Below are 14,785 nucleotides of genomic sequence, written 5' to 3' on the forward strand. Positions count from 1 at the left end.
GAGCAGGGCAGGGGGGAGGGCGGGGTGGGGGTGGGGTAGGTGCTGGGCTGGGGTCCAGCTTGGAGGGGGCTCAGCCTGGAGGGCACGTGCTGGTCTGTGCATGTTTGGGAGAGGAGGGCTGGGTAGTGGTAATGGGTTTCTTCTGGGTAGGCAAGGGTTAAGTCTTTCTGGTCCTCCCAGATGACTCCTCCCTCCTGAACTTCCTCTTCTCCCGCTTTGGACTTAGCAGTCAGAGCCACTTGCCCTGATTGTCCCCATGGCTTGCCTAAGCCTTTCGCAGCTCCAGAAGGTAGGGACCCGCAGGGTAGGGGCTGGGAGGGTCAGGTAAAAGTGGGGGGGGCCCACTTAATCTCCAGTAGTCCCCAGGAAGTCAACCCACCCCCCGCCATTTTACAAAAGAGGAAACTGACCACTAAAGGGGTGGGTTTCCAATCATAACCTCTAACCTCTGCAGGTACACAGCCTGGGGTATCCATGTCACAGGACCCGTGATGGGGTGGGAATGTGTGTATGACTCAAACCAGAATAAAACATTGGGATCCTCTGGCGAGCAGGGGGCGGGGGCATGGACAGGGGCGGGGCCAGGGGAGATCGTCCTCCCAGGGTCATGTGTCCTCCCAGGGTCATGTGTCCTTCCAAATAGGAAAGGCTAACGCTAACACAAGGGGATTAGAGGCACACAGAGTTTTAAAAAAACTGAAACCACCCATAAATTCCTATGCCAAGACTGTTAATATTTTGATATACAGCCCTCTAATCTGTTTCAACAGCAGCTATCACCATCACTTATCACCCTCACCACGTGTTCTCTAAAGGAGGCACCACTGCTACTCCATTTGATAGTCTGAGGGCCACAGAGAGGAAACCACTTGCCCAAGTTCTTACAGCCATCAGATACTCACTTGTATCCAGCTTTTTTCGTTGTTGTTTTCTGGTGGCTGGCTGATACTGGGATCCAAACCTGTGACCTTGGTGTTATAAGGCTGCACTATAACCAACAGAGCTAATCGAACAACTCATAACCACCTTTTTAAAAATTTTTCTTTTTTGGTGGATGGCAGGTATGGGATCCGAACCCTTGACCTCAGTGTTATAACACCAAGTGAGCTAACTCATCAGCCTGTGAGCATTTAGATTATTTTCTATTGATTGCTCTCACTAAGCATACATCTTTGCTCCCCGATATGCTAATCTCAGAAGACTTCCTAGCAGTGTGTTTACTGAATCAAGAGTATGCAGTTTGCTGTGGATGGCCCAGTTCCCAAGGAGGCAGTTCTCAGCTTGATACCGATGTGATTCTTTCTAACATGCAGAGCTGCCCAGAGACAGAAGGGCCCATAGTCAATGATCATGAATGTTCCAACATCCAGTGTGTGGAAGCCAGAACTGGGAATAGAGGGGTCAGTAATTGGAAATCAGACACTTTACGGTGTTTCAAGAAGTGACTTCCCATGTCCTTGTTAAGGCCTAAGACCCTTCTCCTTCCCACCTGGTTCACATCCAGGGAACGGAGGGAATGGGTCTTGGAAGGAAAAAGGGTTGTGGAATGACAAGTTTCCTCCACATAGCTGGGCTCATGTGCTGCATGCCTCCCTTCCAGGTGAAGAAAGCAGAGACAGGGGTCCTGCAGCCAGACACAGTCAAGTCAGATCATGCAAGGGCTCTGAGGAGTGAGGGGCTGACTTTTGTGCTCTTCAAGCTGCCTTCTGAGTATGCTCCAGAGACCAGTGGGTTGCAGGGGTGGGAAGGATGCAGAGAAAAGAGCTTGGCAGAGTGCCCAGAAGTCAGTAAAACCCTCAAATATTCACTATTGATATTGTGAAAAACTGTGAAATGTGCGTTTAGAAAAAAAAAGATTGGTGAGTACACTATTTACTGAATAAATGAATGAGGTATTTCCATGTGGCTCAAGCCTATGGGGCAGGGACAACCTCCCCATCCCCTTCCTCCTTCCTTCATTCGAGCAGCCAATACTGATTGCTCTCGTTGGATGCCAGACACCATGCACCGTGTTGGGGTGCGGGCAGCACTTGGTCTCATCTTTACACAGCTGCTGGTTTGGGGGAGGGGTCAAATATTGTCATATAGAACATTTGTTTTTTATTTATTTTTTATTTTATTTATTTTATTTTTTTTAAAAAAGATGACCGGTAAGGGGATCTCAACCCTTGGCTTGGTGTTGTCAGCACCACGCTCAGCCAGTGAGCAAACCAGCCATCCCTATATGGGATCCGAACCCGAGGCCTTGGTGTTATCAGCACCGCACTCTCCTGAGTGAGCCACGGCCGGCCTATGTCATAGAGAACATTTGAAGGCAGGGGGAAGCATGTGTCTCGTTCTTGCCTGTAGTTCAAGGAGGACGGGTTCCTGGTGCTGGAAGGATTCTTGTCTGCAGACGAGTGTGTGGCCATGCAGCAGAGGATTGGCGAGATAGTGGCCAAGATGGATGTCCCTCTCCACTGCCTCACGGAATTTTCCACCGATGAAGAGGAGCAGCTTCGAGCCCAAGTGGGTGCACGGGGCAGATGACGGTGGGATCCGGTCTTTGATGGAGGCTCAGTCTCCTGCCAGAGCAGCAGCCTGGAAGGGAGGGGCCCAAGGCACACTGGCTTGTTCTGATAATGGATCAGGCCCTGAGCCTCCCACGTGCCAAGTGCCATTCTAAGCACCTTACGTGCATCTTTCCCTCATTCCTCACTGTGAATTTAAGTTTATAAGGTAGGCATTATTGACCCCATTTGACAGATGGGGAAAATGAGGCTCAGATCACTTGCTCCAAAGCACACAGATAGTAATTGATAGAGAGTCAGGATTTGAACCCACCTCTGTCTGATACCAAGTCTGTGCTGTTCACTGCTCTGCTGTACTTCCCCAGTAGTTCTCCTGCCACAAAGGGCATCTTTGTGGCCAGCAACCTAGAATGAGCCCACTGGTTGATGGGCTTACCCGTGTCTTACCTTCCAAAGAGGGGAGGAACTCTGTTTCCTCCCAGTGACCTAATAGGTCACATAATAGGACTCAGTACAGTTTGAAATGGATACATTGAGACTCGGGGGATATCCACGCAGTTCTCTTGAACCCTTGTAGTCTGAATTTGAGTCCAGGCACGCTTGTGGGGCTTGCTCACACCCACACCGAGGAGCTCCTGCCATCTGGTGGGCATAAAGGGAATTACATCAGCCAGAAGCCTTGCATCCCAGGGAACGGAGGGAATGGGTCTTGGAAGGAAAAAGGGTTGTGGAATGACAAGTTTCCTCCACATAGCTGGGCTCATGTGCTGCATGCCTCCCTTCCAGGTGAAGAAAGCAGAGACAGGGGTCCTGCAGCCAGACACAGTCAAGTCAGATCATGCAAGGGCTCTGAGGAGTGAGGGGCTGACTTTTGTGCTCTTCAAGCTGCCTTCTGAGTATGCTCCAGAGACCAGTGGGTTGCAGGGGTGGGAAGGATGCAGAGAAAAGAGCTTGGCAGAGTGCCCAGAAGTCAGTAAAACCCTCAAATATTCACTATTGATATTGTGAAAAACTGTGAAATGTGCGTTTAGAAAAAAAAAGATTGGTGAGTATCCTGCGTTGCTCTCCTTTACAGGTTACCTCTACCTTTTATTGTCTTTGAGTTATTTTACAACCCTGTAAGTTGTATAAAACTGATAATAATGCACATGATACTCATCCATAGAAATGGATATGAACGGGTGTGGCAGAATGCAATTATTGCCTCATGGATAAACCACTTTGGCATCGATTAGTAAATCCACTTTAGCATTCCTTATTGTCTGTATACATGTGGTTCTTGGAATTCTCCTTTGAACTGGATATAACATCTTACTGGTTCCCTCGTGAATTAATGAGTTAAGTAAACTCTTTGACACCTGTTCAGCATCATTATCTTTAATATTATCAACCGTGCTTCCCTGACTTGCTTCCCTCAGCCTCATCCTGGTGCAGAATTGCTAAGAATGTTGAGAACAACTTTTAGTCTTCAATGGGAATGACTTTGAAAGGACAGGTCATCGAGTTGAGCCACACAGGGTGTCTCAGATCAGAGCCTTGCATGAGGGAGCGGTGGGGCTGTGGCCACCTGGGGAATCCAGGTATGGGCGTCAGTGCCACTTGTTCCAGTTCTGTCACATGCAGAAAGATAGGCACAGTCTGCATTTGTAAAATGAAAGGGTTGGACGATATCCTTTTTTTTTTTTTTTTTTTTTGGACAATATCCTTGCATCCCCCTGGGGAGGAGATCTATATGATGGCAGTCAAGTGTAGCTAAAACCACAGGGAAAAACAGGGTGCATCTTCCTGGAGTATTGTTTTCATATGATTCTAAGAAATGTAAAATATGATATTATAGTTAATGAGGAGTGGTTATTAAGAAAAGAGAAAAAGATTAGCAATGGCTTATATTTATTGAGCATTTAGCTATGCCTTGCTGAGTGTTTTACAGGAGTACTTCAAAAAGTACATGAAAACATTTGTTTTTTGTTTTATTTTTGTTTGGTAGCTGGCTAGTACAGGGATGGAATCCTGGACCTTGGTGTTATCAGCACCACACTCTAACCAACTGAGCTAACCAGCCAGCCCTGTATGGTCTTTCAATTCTATTTTCTGCAAACTTTTGGAAGTACCCTCATGTATGTAGCAGTAGAAGTAGTACTACTACTACTAATAATAGCAAATACTCACATGGTACTTAGCACATTCCAAGGACTGTTCTTGTGCTTTATATGTACCAACTAATAATCCTTACAACACCCTCTGAGATAGGTACCATTAATAGCATCTATATTTTATGAAAAAACTAAGCCCAGAGGGCCAGCTCATGGCTCACTCGGGAGGGTGCGGTGCTGATAACACCAGGGCCATGGGTTCGGATCCTATATAGGGATGGCCGGTTCGCTCACTGGTTGAGCGTGGTGCTGACAACACCAAGCCAAGGGTTAAAATCCCCTTACTGGTCATCTTTTAAAATAAAAAACAACAACAACAACAAAAAACTAAGCCCAGAAATGTCAGTAATGTGGTCATGGTCACATAGCCAGTCAGTGGCAGAGATGGGATTTGAAATCAAGTATCCTAGCTCCGCAGTCTGTGCCCACAACTGCTATAAGATTCAGCCTCTGGCTGAAGCCTCCAGCAATTGGGGAGGTTAGTTCTAATATTATTCTACTTTTACAGATGAGGAAATCAAAGCTTTGAGAGGTGAAATGAGGGGCTCAAGGCTAGCTGGGCAACAACAACAAAAAAAAACTAAGCCCAGAAATGTCAGTAATGTGGTCATGGTCACATAGCCAGTCAGTGGCAGAGATGGGATTTGAAATCAAGTATTCTAGCTCCGCAGTCTGTGCCCACAACTGCTATAAGATTCAGCCTCTGGCTGAAGCCTCCAGCAATTGGGGAGGTTAGTTCTAATATTATTCTGCTTTTACAGATGAGGAAATCAAAGCTTTGAGAGGTGAAATGAGGGGCTCAAGGCTAGCTGGGAACCAGGCCTGTTTAACTCTTGCATCTGGGTTCTGAGTCACAACATTAAGAAGTTTCCAAGAAATTCTATGTTTGTAGCTTCAGGCTGTGCTTCCAGGCACATGTATTTCATTGTCTGTGCCCCAGTGGACATGTTTGTGAAAGCCCCTTGTGCGGGGGATCTGTCATCCTGATGGGTGGGGAGCATCCAAATCCTCTCCTCTCTTTGCCAGGCCCAGCTCTGGCCCCGGGGTGCTCTCTCAGTCTCTTCAATGTTCCCTTTCCACAGTGCATCTCAGACTATTTCTTGAACAGCGGTGACAAGATTCGATTCTTCTTTGAGAAAGGCGTTTTTGATAAAAAAGGTTTGGAGCTGGGGACCTAGAGGTGGGGAGGAGGGGACCCTGAGGGGGCTGGACTTGGGTATCTGCCCCCCAGGGCTGGAAAGGTGCCGAGGCCCGCTGCCTGTGGGAGTCTGGCTCCAGTTCTTCTGCCTTTACCTGTTCTCTGTGCCACAGGAAATTTCCTGGTCCCTCCAGAGAAATCCATCAACAAAATTGGCCATGGTGAGCAGGGGCCCAGGAGTGTGGGAAAGAAAATGGGGAAAATGATGCCTGAAACGTTTAGGAGCCTAAATCAGAGCCCATAGTAAGGTAGTGGTCAGGCAAATGGCATTGCTGGCTGCTGGCTCCCCATCTGGCCTCCTTGGTCTTCTGCATCTTATGAGCTGATCATATGACGCTGCCACCACAGCACTGGGAAGCGGGTCCACTTGAGTCCCACTGAACAGATGGGCACGTGCATTCTCCTCCAATCTCTACTGCCTGGCCCCAGGCACTGGGAGGATCCTGGGTACACCTGCTTCTTGGAGCCTCTTTAATGGGCACCTTACATATTGACGGGATTCCTATCCTGAGACCCCAAAACCAACTAAGGAAAATGTCCCTCCCCCCCGTTTTTTTTCAGGATCATACATTACAATTTATTTTTGCAGACTTCTTATTTTTTTTATTTTTTAAAAGATGACCTGTAAGGGGATCTTAACCCTTGACTTGGTGTTGTCAGCACCACGCTCAGCCAGTGAGCGAACCGGCCATCCCTATATAGGATCCGAACCCATGGCCTTGTTTTTATCAGCACCGCACTCTCCTGAGTGAGCCACGGGCCGGCCCAGACTCATTTTTTTAAACTTGAAGTTATATCACGGTAGCTTTGTAAACAAGTTGTGAAAAAATACACATAAAATTTGCTATTGTGGGCCGGCCCGTGGCTCACTCGGTAGAGTGCGGTGCTGATAACACCAAGGCCCCGGGTTCGGATCCCACATAGGGATGGCCGGTTCGCTCACTGGCTGAGCGTGGTGCTGACAACACCAAGTCAAGGGTTAAGATCCCCTTACAGGTCATCTTTTAAAAAATAAAAAAAATAAGAAGTCTGCAAAAATAAATTGTAATGTATGATCCTGAAAAAAAACGGGGGGGAGGGACATTTTCCTTAGTTGGTTTTGGGGTCTCAGGATAGGAATCCCGTCAATATGTAAGGTGCCCATTAAAGAGGCTCCAAGAAGCAGGTGTACCCAGGATCCTCCCAGTGCCTGGGGCCAGGCAGTAGAGATTGGAGGAGAATGCACGTGCCCATCTGTTCAGTGGGACTCAAGTGGACCCGCTTCCCAGTGCTGTGGTGGCAGCGTCATATGATCAGCTCATAAGATGCAGAAGACCAAGGAGGCCAGATGGGGAGCCAGCAGCCAGCAATGCCATTTGCCTGACCACTACCTTACTATGGGCTCTGATTTAGGCTCCTAAACGTTTCAGGCGTCAGTTTCCCCATTTTCTTTCCCACACTCCTGGGCCCCTGCTCACCATGGCCAATTTTGTTGATGGATTTCTCTGGAGGGACCAGGAAATTTCCTGTGGCACAGAGAACAGGTAAAGGCAGAAGAACTGGAGCCAGACTCCCACAGGCAGCGGGCCTCGGCACCTTTCCAGCCCTGGGGGGCAGATACCCAAGTCCAGCCCCCTCAGGGTCCCCTCCTCCCCACCTCTAGGTCCCCAGCTCCAAACCTTTTTTATCAAAAACGCCTTTCTCAAAGAATCAAAGATGACCGGTAAGGGGATCTTAACCCTTGACTTGGCATTGTCAGCACCACGCTCTCCCAAGTGAGCCATGGGCCGGCCCTGGGGATCTGTATTTTTAGTAAGGTCCCTCGAGGACTAATTCAGCATGGAATTTGCTGATAGAGTTCCAAACCCCGCCGAATGCACAGATACCCTTTACAGCCTCCTGGTGGATGATTATCCACTTCTGCTCAAACACCTCCCGTGGCAGGGAGCTTACCCCCTCACAGACGGCCCTGTCCTCCTTTGCAGGAGCCCAAATGTGCCTCCTCGTGACCACCGCCCTCCTCCACACCATTCAGTCCCCTGATGGGATGGCCATCCCTCCCTGAGCCTCTCTGCCCGAGTCTAGCACCCCCAGTTCCTTCAGCCATTCCTCTCCCAAATGCTTTGAAGCCCCCACTGTTAGGAAACACAGCAGCCCAGGAAGGAAGGCGGTGAGACCAGCACCTCCTTTACTTTGTTAGTGCAGACTGAGTTCTGGTGTTCAGTGGTTCTCCACCTGGCTGTGCACAGCATCACATGGGGAGGTTTTACAAGATATGGATGCTGGTCATGCTTATTCCTCTACTTCGCACCCAATTTCCCAATCTTATACCACTGCATGGACCCACTTGTGGCTGGGAGCTGCTCATCCCTGGTTAAGAATGGTGGCTTTAGTTTCCTGGCTGGAATGAAACAATAGCAGCTACATTTTAGCAAGCAATTATAATGTTTGGCCCTGTACTAAGCACTTTTCATACATCATCTTATGGAATCCTCTAGTAACCTTATGAAGTAGGTTATTGTTGGGGCCACTTTACAGTTTAGGAAGTTGAAGCTTTGACAGTGAAATCTCTTGCCCAGAGTTCCTGGGCCAGGAAGTGGTGAGACTAACTGGAAGGCTCAGAGAGGACTAAGGAATGGGAAACAAGGCCAAGGTGAGGTGGGACTGGGCAAAGGAGTGGGCTCCTCACCCCCAGGCGGGTCTGCCGCAGTCCTTCCTCACCAGGATGCCTCCTTCCTATGGTGAGACTAACTGGAAGGCTCAGAGAGGACTAAGGAATGGGAAACAAGGCCAAGGTGAGGTGGGACTGGGCAAAGGGGTGGGCTCCTCACCCCCAGGCGGGTCTGCCGCAGTCCTTCCTCACCAGGATGCCTCCTTCCTGTACACGGAGCCCCTGGGCCAGCTATTGGGTTTGTGGATCGCGTTGGAGGATACCACACTGGAGAATGGCTGCCTCTGGTTCATCCCTGGCTCCCACACCAGTGAGAACCCCTGCCCCTCCCTGCCCATCTGTACTCCCCCACTCTCTCTCCAGGGAGAGGGGCCTGGAGAAAAGAGGGTTAAAGGCTCCATCTTGCCTGCAGGTGGAGTGTCAAGAAGGCTCATCCGGGCCCCTTCTGGCTCGATGCCTGGCACCAGGTTCCTCGGGTCAGAGCCAGCCCGGGACAACAACCTCTTTGTGCCCACACCAGTGCGGAGAGGTAGAAGGGATGCAGAGGGCAGGGGGTCATGCCCATGGGTCTGTGTTTGCTTGACCATCCAGCATCCATGAGGCTCCCCTAGGGGTCATCTGTGGGCTGTGAAGTCACAGAATGAGAGCAGGTGGGGCTGGACAGGCACTTGAGAGGTGGGAAGCAGTGTGATTGCCAGCAAGTTCCCCTGGATCAGAATAGAATCGAGACTATACTACTTAGGGGCTGTTGCTTTGCACAAATGACTGACTCTCTCAGAGCCTCAGTTTCCCCAAATGTAAAGTGGGGAGGGCAGTGAGATGATGTATACAGGATGTTTACGTAGAACCTGCATGGTGCACAGGAAGTGCTCAACAAATGTTGGCTCTCGGTCCACCCCCTTCCTTATGGAAAAGGGAAAAGTGAGGTCCAACCTAGCATCATGGGCAGGGTCCCAAGTGACTGGCACAGTACAGAGGTTTTCTGCCTGATCCTGCAAACGCCACAGACGGGAGGCCCTACCTAAGGCTTGCCAAGGACACAGGCCACAGCAGAGAGCCCTTGATCCCAGGACAGCCCATGTCTAAACAGCATGGCCTCTGCCCCTGGAGCAGGCTGCAGGCACCTGAGCTTTCAGGGTGGAGATGGGGATGAGTCGGGAACACAAAACTGCTGGAGGGAGGAAGGCCGACGTCCCTTCCTGCCCTGGGAAGGGGTAAACGCGGGGCTGGTGTTCCAATCTGCTCGTGTCCCCACCCAGGGGCGCTGGTCCTCATCCATGGAGAAGTGGTGCATAAGAGCGAGCAGAACCTCTCCGACAGCTCACGCCATGTCTATACTTTCCACCTCATGGAGGCCTCGGGCACCGTTTGGAGCCCGGACAACTGGTAGGTGGCAGGGTGTGTATTTGTGCCCCAGACAGTCCCCTGAAGGGCACTGGAGGCTGAGAGCAGTAATGCTGGCATGTCAAGGCCGTCTCCTCCATCCAATGCAGGCTGCAGCCGACAGCTGAGCTGCCCTTTCCTCCACTGTACACCTAAAGGCCCTCCCAGGGCTGGGGCCCTGACCCTTCCCAGGTGAAGCTGTGGGCTGCAAACACCAGTGCCTTACTGCCCTCCTGGCTGCAACAGGGAAGTTGCATCTCCCCTCCTGGGCTTTCCTCTGTTGGTGCCTGTGCCCCTCAGCCCTGCAGACAGGCAGGCAAGAGGTGGAAGTGACAGGCAGCAGCCCGGGATGGGTGGGTGGCTTCCCCAAGATCTTTGTCTCTCTGCCTCCCCACTGGCCCAACACAAGCTCCCCCTTGAGGCAGCCTCTCAGCCATGAAAGGGTCCTGGCCACTTGTCACTCTTCTCTGCTCTCGTATGGAACTCTGATTATTACTGAGTAAGACACTGAATAAAAACAATTTCCAAACACAGCTTCTCAATTGACCCTTTTTTCCCAAGCAGCCTTGCTCTCCAGATGATAGCCCTGCTGAAAATCATCCCAGGTACCCAGTCTTCCCTGGCATGGTTTGCATGATTTTAACATTAAGTGACATTTGTGTGCCTCACTGAATCCTTATACAGAGAAGTAGGTGCTCTAATCATCCTCATTTACAGATGAAGCAGCCGAGGCAAGGAAATGGTAAGGAGGGCCCATGTCCCTTCCTGCCCAAGTTACACAGCTGCTCAGTTGTTCAGGAGGGCAGCCTCAACCAGAGCCTGTGCTCCTAACCTCTACACTATCCCGTGTTCTCTGCTTGGGGAGAGGAAAGAAGCCGAGGAGTAGGAATCTAGAGTCCCAGGTTCTGGTCCTGGCTCTGTGACTATCTTGTTCTCTGGTCGCAGGCCAGATCCTTCTCTTTGGGCCTGTTTCCCCTCCTGTACAATAAGGTGGTCAGACTAGATCTCCAGAGCCCCTCCTGCTTAGGTATGCTTGGCAGGCACCCAGACCTTCTGGAACAACTACCAGACCCAAAACCTTCTTGGCTGGGGTCTAACCCAGAGGTTGCAAACTGGGGGATGCTGGCTGATTCCAGACTGCAGGTGTGTTTTGTCTGGGCCTCAGCATTAAAAAAAATTTTTTTTAATTGAGAGGTTTCACACAATCCAGGTTTCACCCATTCAAGCTTCCTTGAATGAGTGGGCAATCGACAGCATTGAGCCTACACTCTAGCATTGTGATTACTTGCTGCAGGTGCCTCCCTAGAGGCCCAGTGCGGTCCCCTGTCCTCATTCATTGAGTTATCTGCCTGGCTGCGGTAGCCATATGAGCTTGTGAACCTGATTTAGTCCATTCCCCCACTATCTACATGGACAAACCAAAGCCCAGAGGATAGAGCCCTTCCCCAAGGCCAGCTGGGGAGCCAGTGGACACAAAGCTGGTGCTCTTTCCCCAACATTTTGCCACTTCCTTTGGCTAGCAGTGGAACAGAGTCTGGGAGGAGTGGGTTTGTTAAATCTCCATTGAGCCCTGAAGGAACACCTCAATGAAGGAATGAATGTGCCTGAGGAGATGTCTTCCTCTGGTATTCCCAGGCAGAAGCTCCAGCTCCCTAGAGCCCCACTCCTGGTTTCTGGCCTTGGTGGGCCAAAGTTCTCACCTCTTCCTGCTAAGTTCCTGCCTGCCAGGCTTGGTGAGCAGGAGGAAATCTTCTAGCCTCGGAAATCCTGCTGTGCTCTCTTCTACTGATGGGAAATGTTCATCCATTCAGCGAGCGTCTACTGAGTTCCTGCTATGTGCCGGCTCTGTGCTAACCCTGGGGGATGTGTTGGGGACCACACAGACCCAGAGCCTGCCCTGACATGCTCTCCTAGAGCGTGCCACCCCTAGCAGACCCATTTTGAACTCTCAGGAAACTCCTCCAGCCCCTGTGGATCTGTCCTAGGCTCTGCCATGTGAAGAGACAAAGATGGTTTGGACAGGACTGGAACGTGAAAGGGTCTCAGGAAGGACCCGTTGGCAAGGACCTGGTGCTATTCAGCCCATCCTTCTCTATCAGCACCCCTCAGCCAGGCAGCAGAGGCAGGTGTGGGGTTGGCTGAAACAGGACAACAGCCCAGGATCTGATTCTCTTCCCCAGCCCTTCCACATGCCCAACTTCTCCTCCAAGCGAAGCCAGTAGAGTAAAGGTCACTCTGGTTTCTGAGTATAACTCATAAAATCCCTTGGCTCACCTGGCTCTTTGCTAAGATGAGGACTGGTTTTGGGTAACAATGACACTCCCTTATTGATTGCCCATCATGGATGAGCCAGGCTGGACACTTCACACACTCCATCTCACCAGATCCTCACAAAATCCTGTGAGGTGCAGGCTCTCATTATTCCCATCTTGCAGACTGAACTGAGGCTCAGACTGGTTAAGTGACTCACCCAAGGTCACATAGTTAAGAAGTTGTGCAGCCAAGGATTCTGACCAAATTAGTTTGACACCAGAACCTGAAGCATTAACCACTATGCTTTACTGGCCACTCCAGTACCCTCTGAGACTGCAAGGTGGGAGGAGATGGGCCTCTACAGCACACTCAAGTTCTTTGACTTGTCGTACTATTTCTTTAAGCCTTTTTTTTTTTTTAATCTAAAAAACTAAAAGCAGGAGAGCTTTGCTTTTTTTTAATTTTAAATCTGAATCAACTGAAAAATTAAATCTGCTTTTCACCTCTTGGTTTCTCATGCCCAAGTGGCTGGCTGTTGTGGGACTGTTCATCCTCCCCATGTCCTTGTTAACTCCATCACTGCTGCTGCACAACAGCTAGGCCATCAGCAATATCAGGAGGTAGAGAGGCAAAAGGAGATTGTCTATCTGTGTAGTGTACGCTTCTAGGAGGGACACAGTGCTGATGGACCCCAAAATCCAAGCATAACTGTAGTTTAGGTCCACTCCACTGTCAAAGATTAAGATCAGAGCTACAGAAATGATCTGTGCAAATATAGATGTCATGGTCCCCTCAAAAGTCTTTTTGGTTCCAGGCCAACGGATTTCCCCCATGGTGCTGCCGAAGATGGAGGCCACAGTATCACCCACACCCACGGCCAGGACGCCAGCATAGGGCACTAGGGCCCTCGCTCCCCCCAGGCTACCCTTCTGTGTGCAGGGTCTGGGGACCAGCCAAATGGGAAGAGACATGCCCAGGAGCAGGTAGATGTGTGTCAGGATGAGTGGTCCACTGTCTCGTTCATCCAGGAAGAGGGACAGGAGGCTCCGCAGAGTGTGACCCAGGGGCTTGATGCGGAAGTAGCGCACATACTCCAGGAAAATGAAGACTGCCAGACATACAGTGGCGGCCACATAGAGCAATGGCCGGTCAAAGATGATACCTGGGATGTAGGTGGCTACCACAATGAAGTGGAAATACTTTCGGGCAATGGTAGGGGCCTGGTGCTTCTTGGATTCGGAGGATGACCGTTTGGCATTCTGGTACAGCACTACCAGGCAGGCCAAGGTGGCCAGCAGAGACCAATAGGCTAAGAGGTAGATGCGGGTGTCTGTCTGGAAGAGGAATTGAAAAAGCCAGATCAGGGGATTCCTGCGGATGAGCCGGTGCAGCCAGGGTAGGACCACGCCAAGGCCCAGCACGCAGGTCATGATGTGGAAGAAGATGGAGGAGGCCCAGGTACCTGAGTCCATAAAGACAAAGAGGGTGCTGAAGAAGATGCCCATGAGCACCACCCCTACCACCACCACTAGCAGGAAGAAGTCCACTGGGTCCCCCTGGCTTTCCACCACAGTCAGAGAACGCTTGATCAGCTGGTTGAGGACGAAGCTAATGCCACCCAATACCAGCAGCGCCTCCCCCGGGGTGAAGCTGCGGGGCAGCAAGTATAGTAGGATCATGTTGAGATAAACGAAGATCAGCAGGACTTCCAGGACTTCGATCACCTCACCCACGCTCAGCGAGTGCTTCATGATATAAATAATGACACCTCCAGCCAAACCTGAGATGACACAAGTGTTGGTGGGCACCGGGCGAGTGATGCCCAGCGCCAACACTGATGAAAAGAGGGCCACTGCCATGCCAGTAGCTGCCACCACAATGCCAAAGCGCTCAAAGAATGGGTTCCCCGCAGCCTGGCAGCGCTCCTTCATGACTAGTCCAAGCAAAGGCATGACCATGGAGGCGGGCAGTAGGCCACTGTTTGCAGACACACGGAACTGGAAGACGGCGCTTCCCTGCTGTAGCAGCCGGTCCCACTTGTATTGGACGTAGAAGGCCTGCACTGCGAGGGCCACGGCGCACCACGAGTACCGGTCCCACACAGTTGCGTGGATACTCAACACCACGGCGAACACCACCGCTGCTTCCGCCAGCACCGACCCGCTCAGCGGAGCCCCGGGCCCCGGTGCCGGGGGAGGGCACTCTCGGGTCATGTCTTCAGACCTGGGGCTCCGGGGAAGCCGGAGTGACCAGGGACGCCTTGGACTCTGGGCCCCTCAGCCCCGCCAAGCAGAGGGCGGCAGCTTCCCCCACCCGGCAACCTTCTCCCTCAGTTCTCCAGCTGCGAGAAGCGAGCTCCACTGCGGGTCACTCTCTGCGACCTGGGAGCTGGCGCCCGGTCACACTCCGCCGCCGCCGAACTATGGCGTAGATGTCGTCACTCCTCCGCCTTCTTCACAGCCTCGGCTACCACCGCCGCAGGTTCATTTCCCGGGGTTTCGCCATCTTGGCCCCGCCTCTCGCCGGTGCCACGTGACGGACAGGCCCCTCCCATGTGGTCGCGTAGGCCCGGCGACTAGGGGCGGGGCTGGAGCGCGCGCGCGCGCGCTAAGATGGCGGCTGGCGCCGGCGGGCCGTG

The 14,785-nt window shown here is 51.4% G+C and overlaps 3 protein-coding genes across 3 annotated transcripts in view; 2 read left to right on the forward strand and 1 right to left on the reverse strand.

Moving 5' to 3' along the window:
• The first annotated feature begins 205 nt into the window (after positions 1–205).
• PHYHD1 (phytanoyl-CoA dioxygenase domain containing 1) lies at positions 206–10,425 on the forward strand. Its single transcript, XM_008579443.1, has 10 exons — positions 206–289; positions 2,350–2,508; positions 5,746–5,821; positions 5,975–6,032; positions 6,615–6,651; positions 8,259–8,271; positions 8,678–8,821; positions 8,924–9,040; positions 9,771–9,897; positions 10,005–10,425. Exons 1-10 carry the CDS (start codon positions 257–259, stop codon positions 10,048–10,050), a joined length of 810 nt encoding a protein of 269 aa, XP_008577665.1. The 5' UTR covers positions 206–256; the 3' UTR covers positions 10,051–10,425.
• A 2,160-nt stretch (positions 10,426–12,585) lies between these two features.
• Positions 12,586–14,767, reverse strand: DOLK (dolichol kinase). Its single transcript, XM_008579453.1, has one exon. It carries the CDS (start codon positions 14,358–14,360, stop codon positions 12,744–12,746), a length of 1,617 nt encoding a protein of 538 aa, XP_008577675.1. The 5' UTR covers positions 14,361–14,767; the 3' UTR covers positions 12,586–12,743.
• Positions 14,359–14,785, forward strand: part of NUP188 (nucleoporin 188kDa) — a 59,527-nt gene continuing 59,100 nt past the window's right edge. Inside the window, exon 1 of the mRNA XM_008579660.1 lies at positions 14,359–14,672. Coding sequence (XP_008577882.1) covers positions 14,359–14,672 — 314 coding nt within the window. The remainder of the gene's footprint in view (positions 14,673–14,785) is intronic.

This window comes from Galeopterus variegatus, unplaced genomic scaffold, assembly GCF_000696425.1.
Source record: "Galeopterus variegatus unplaced genomic scaffold, G_variegatus-3.0.2 Scaffold80, whole genome shotgun sequence".
NCBI lineage: Eukaryota > Metazoa > Chordata > Mammalia > Dermoptera > Cynocephalidae > Galeopterus > Galeopterus variegatus.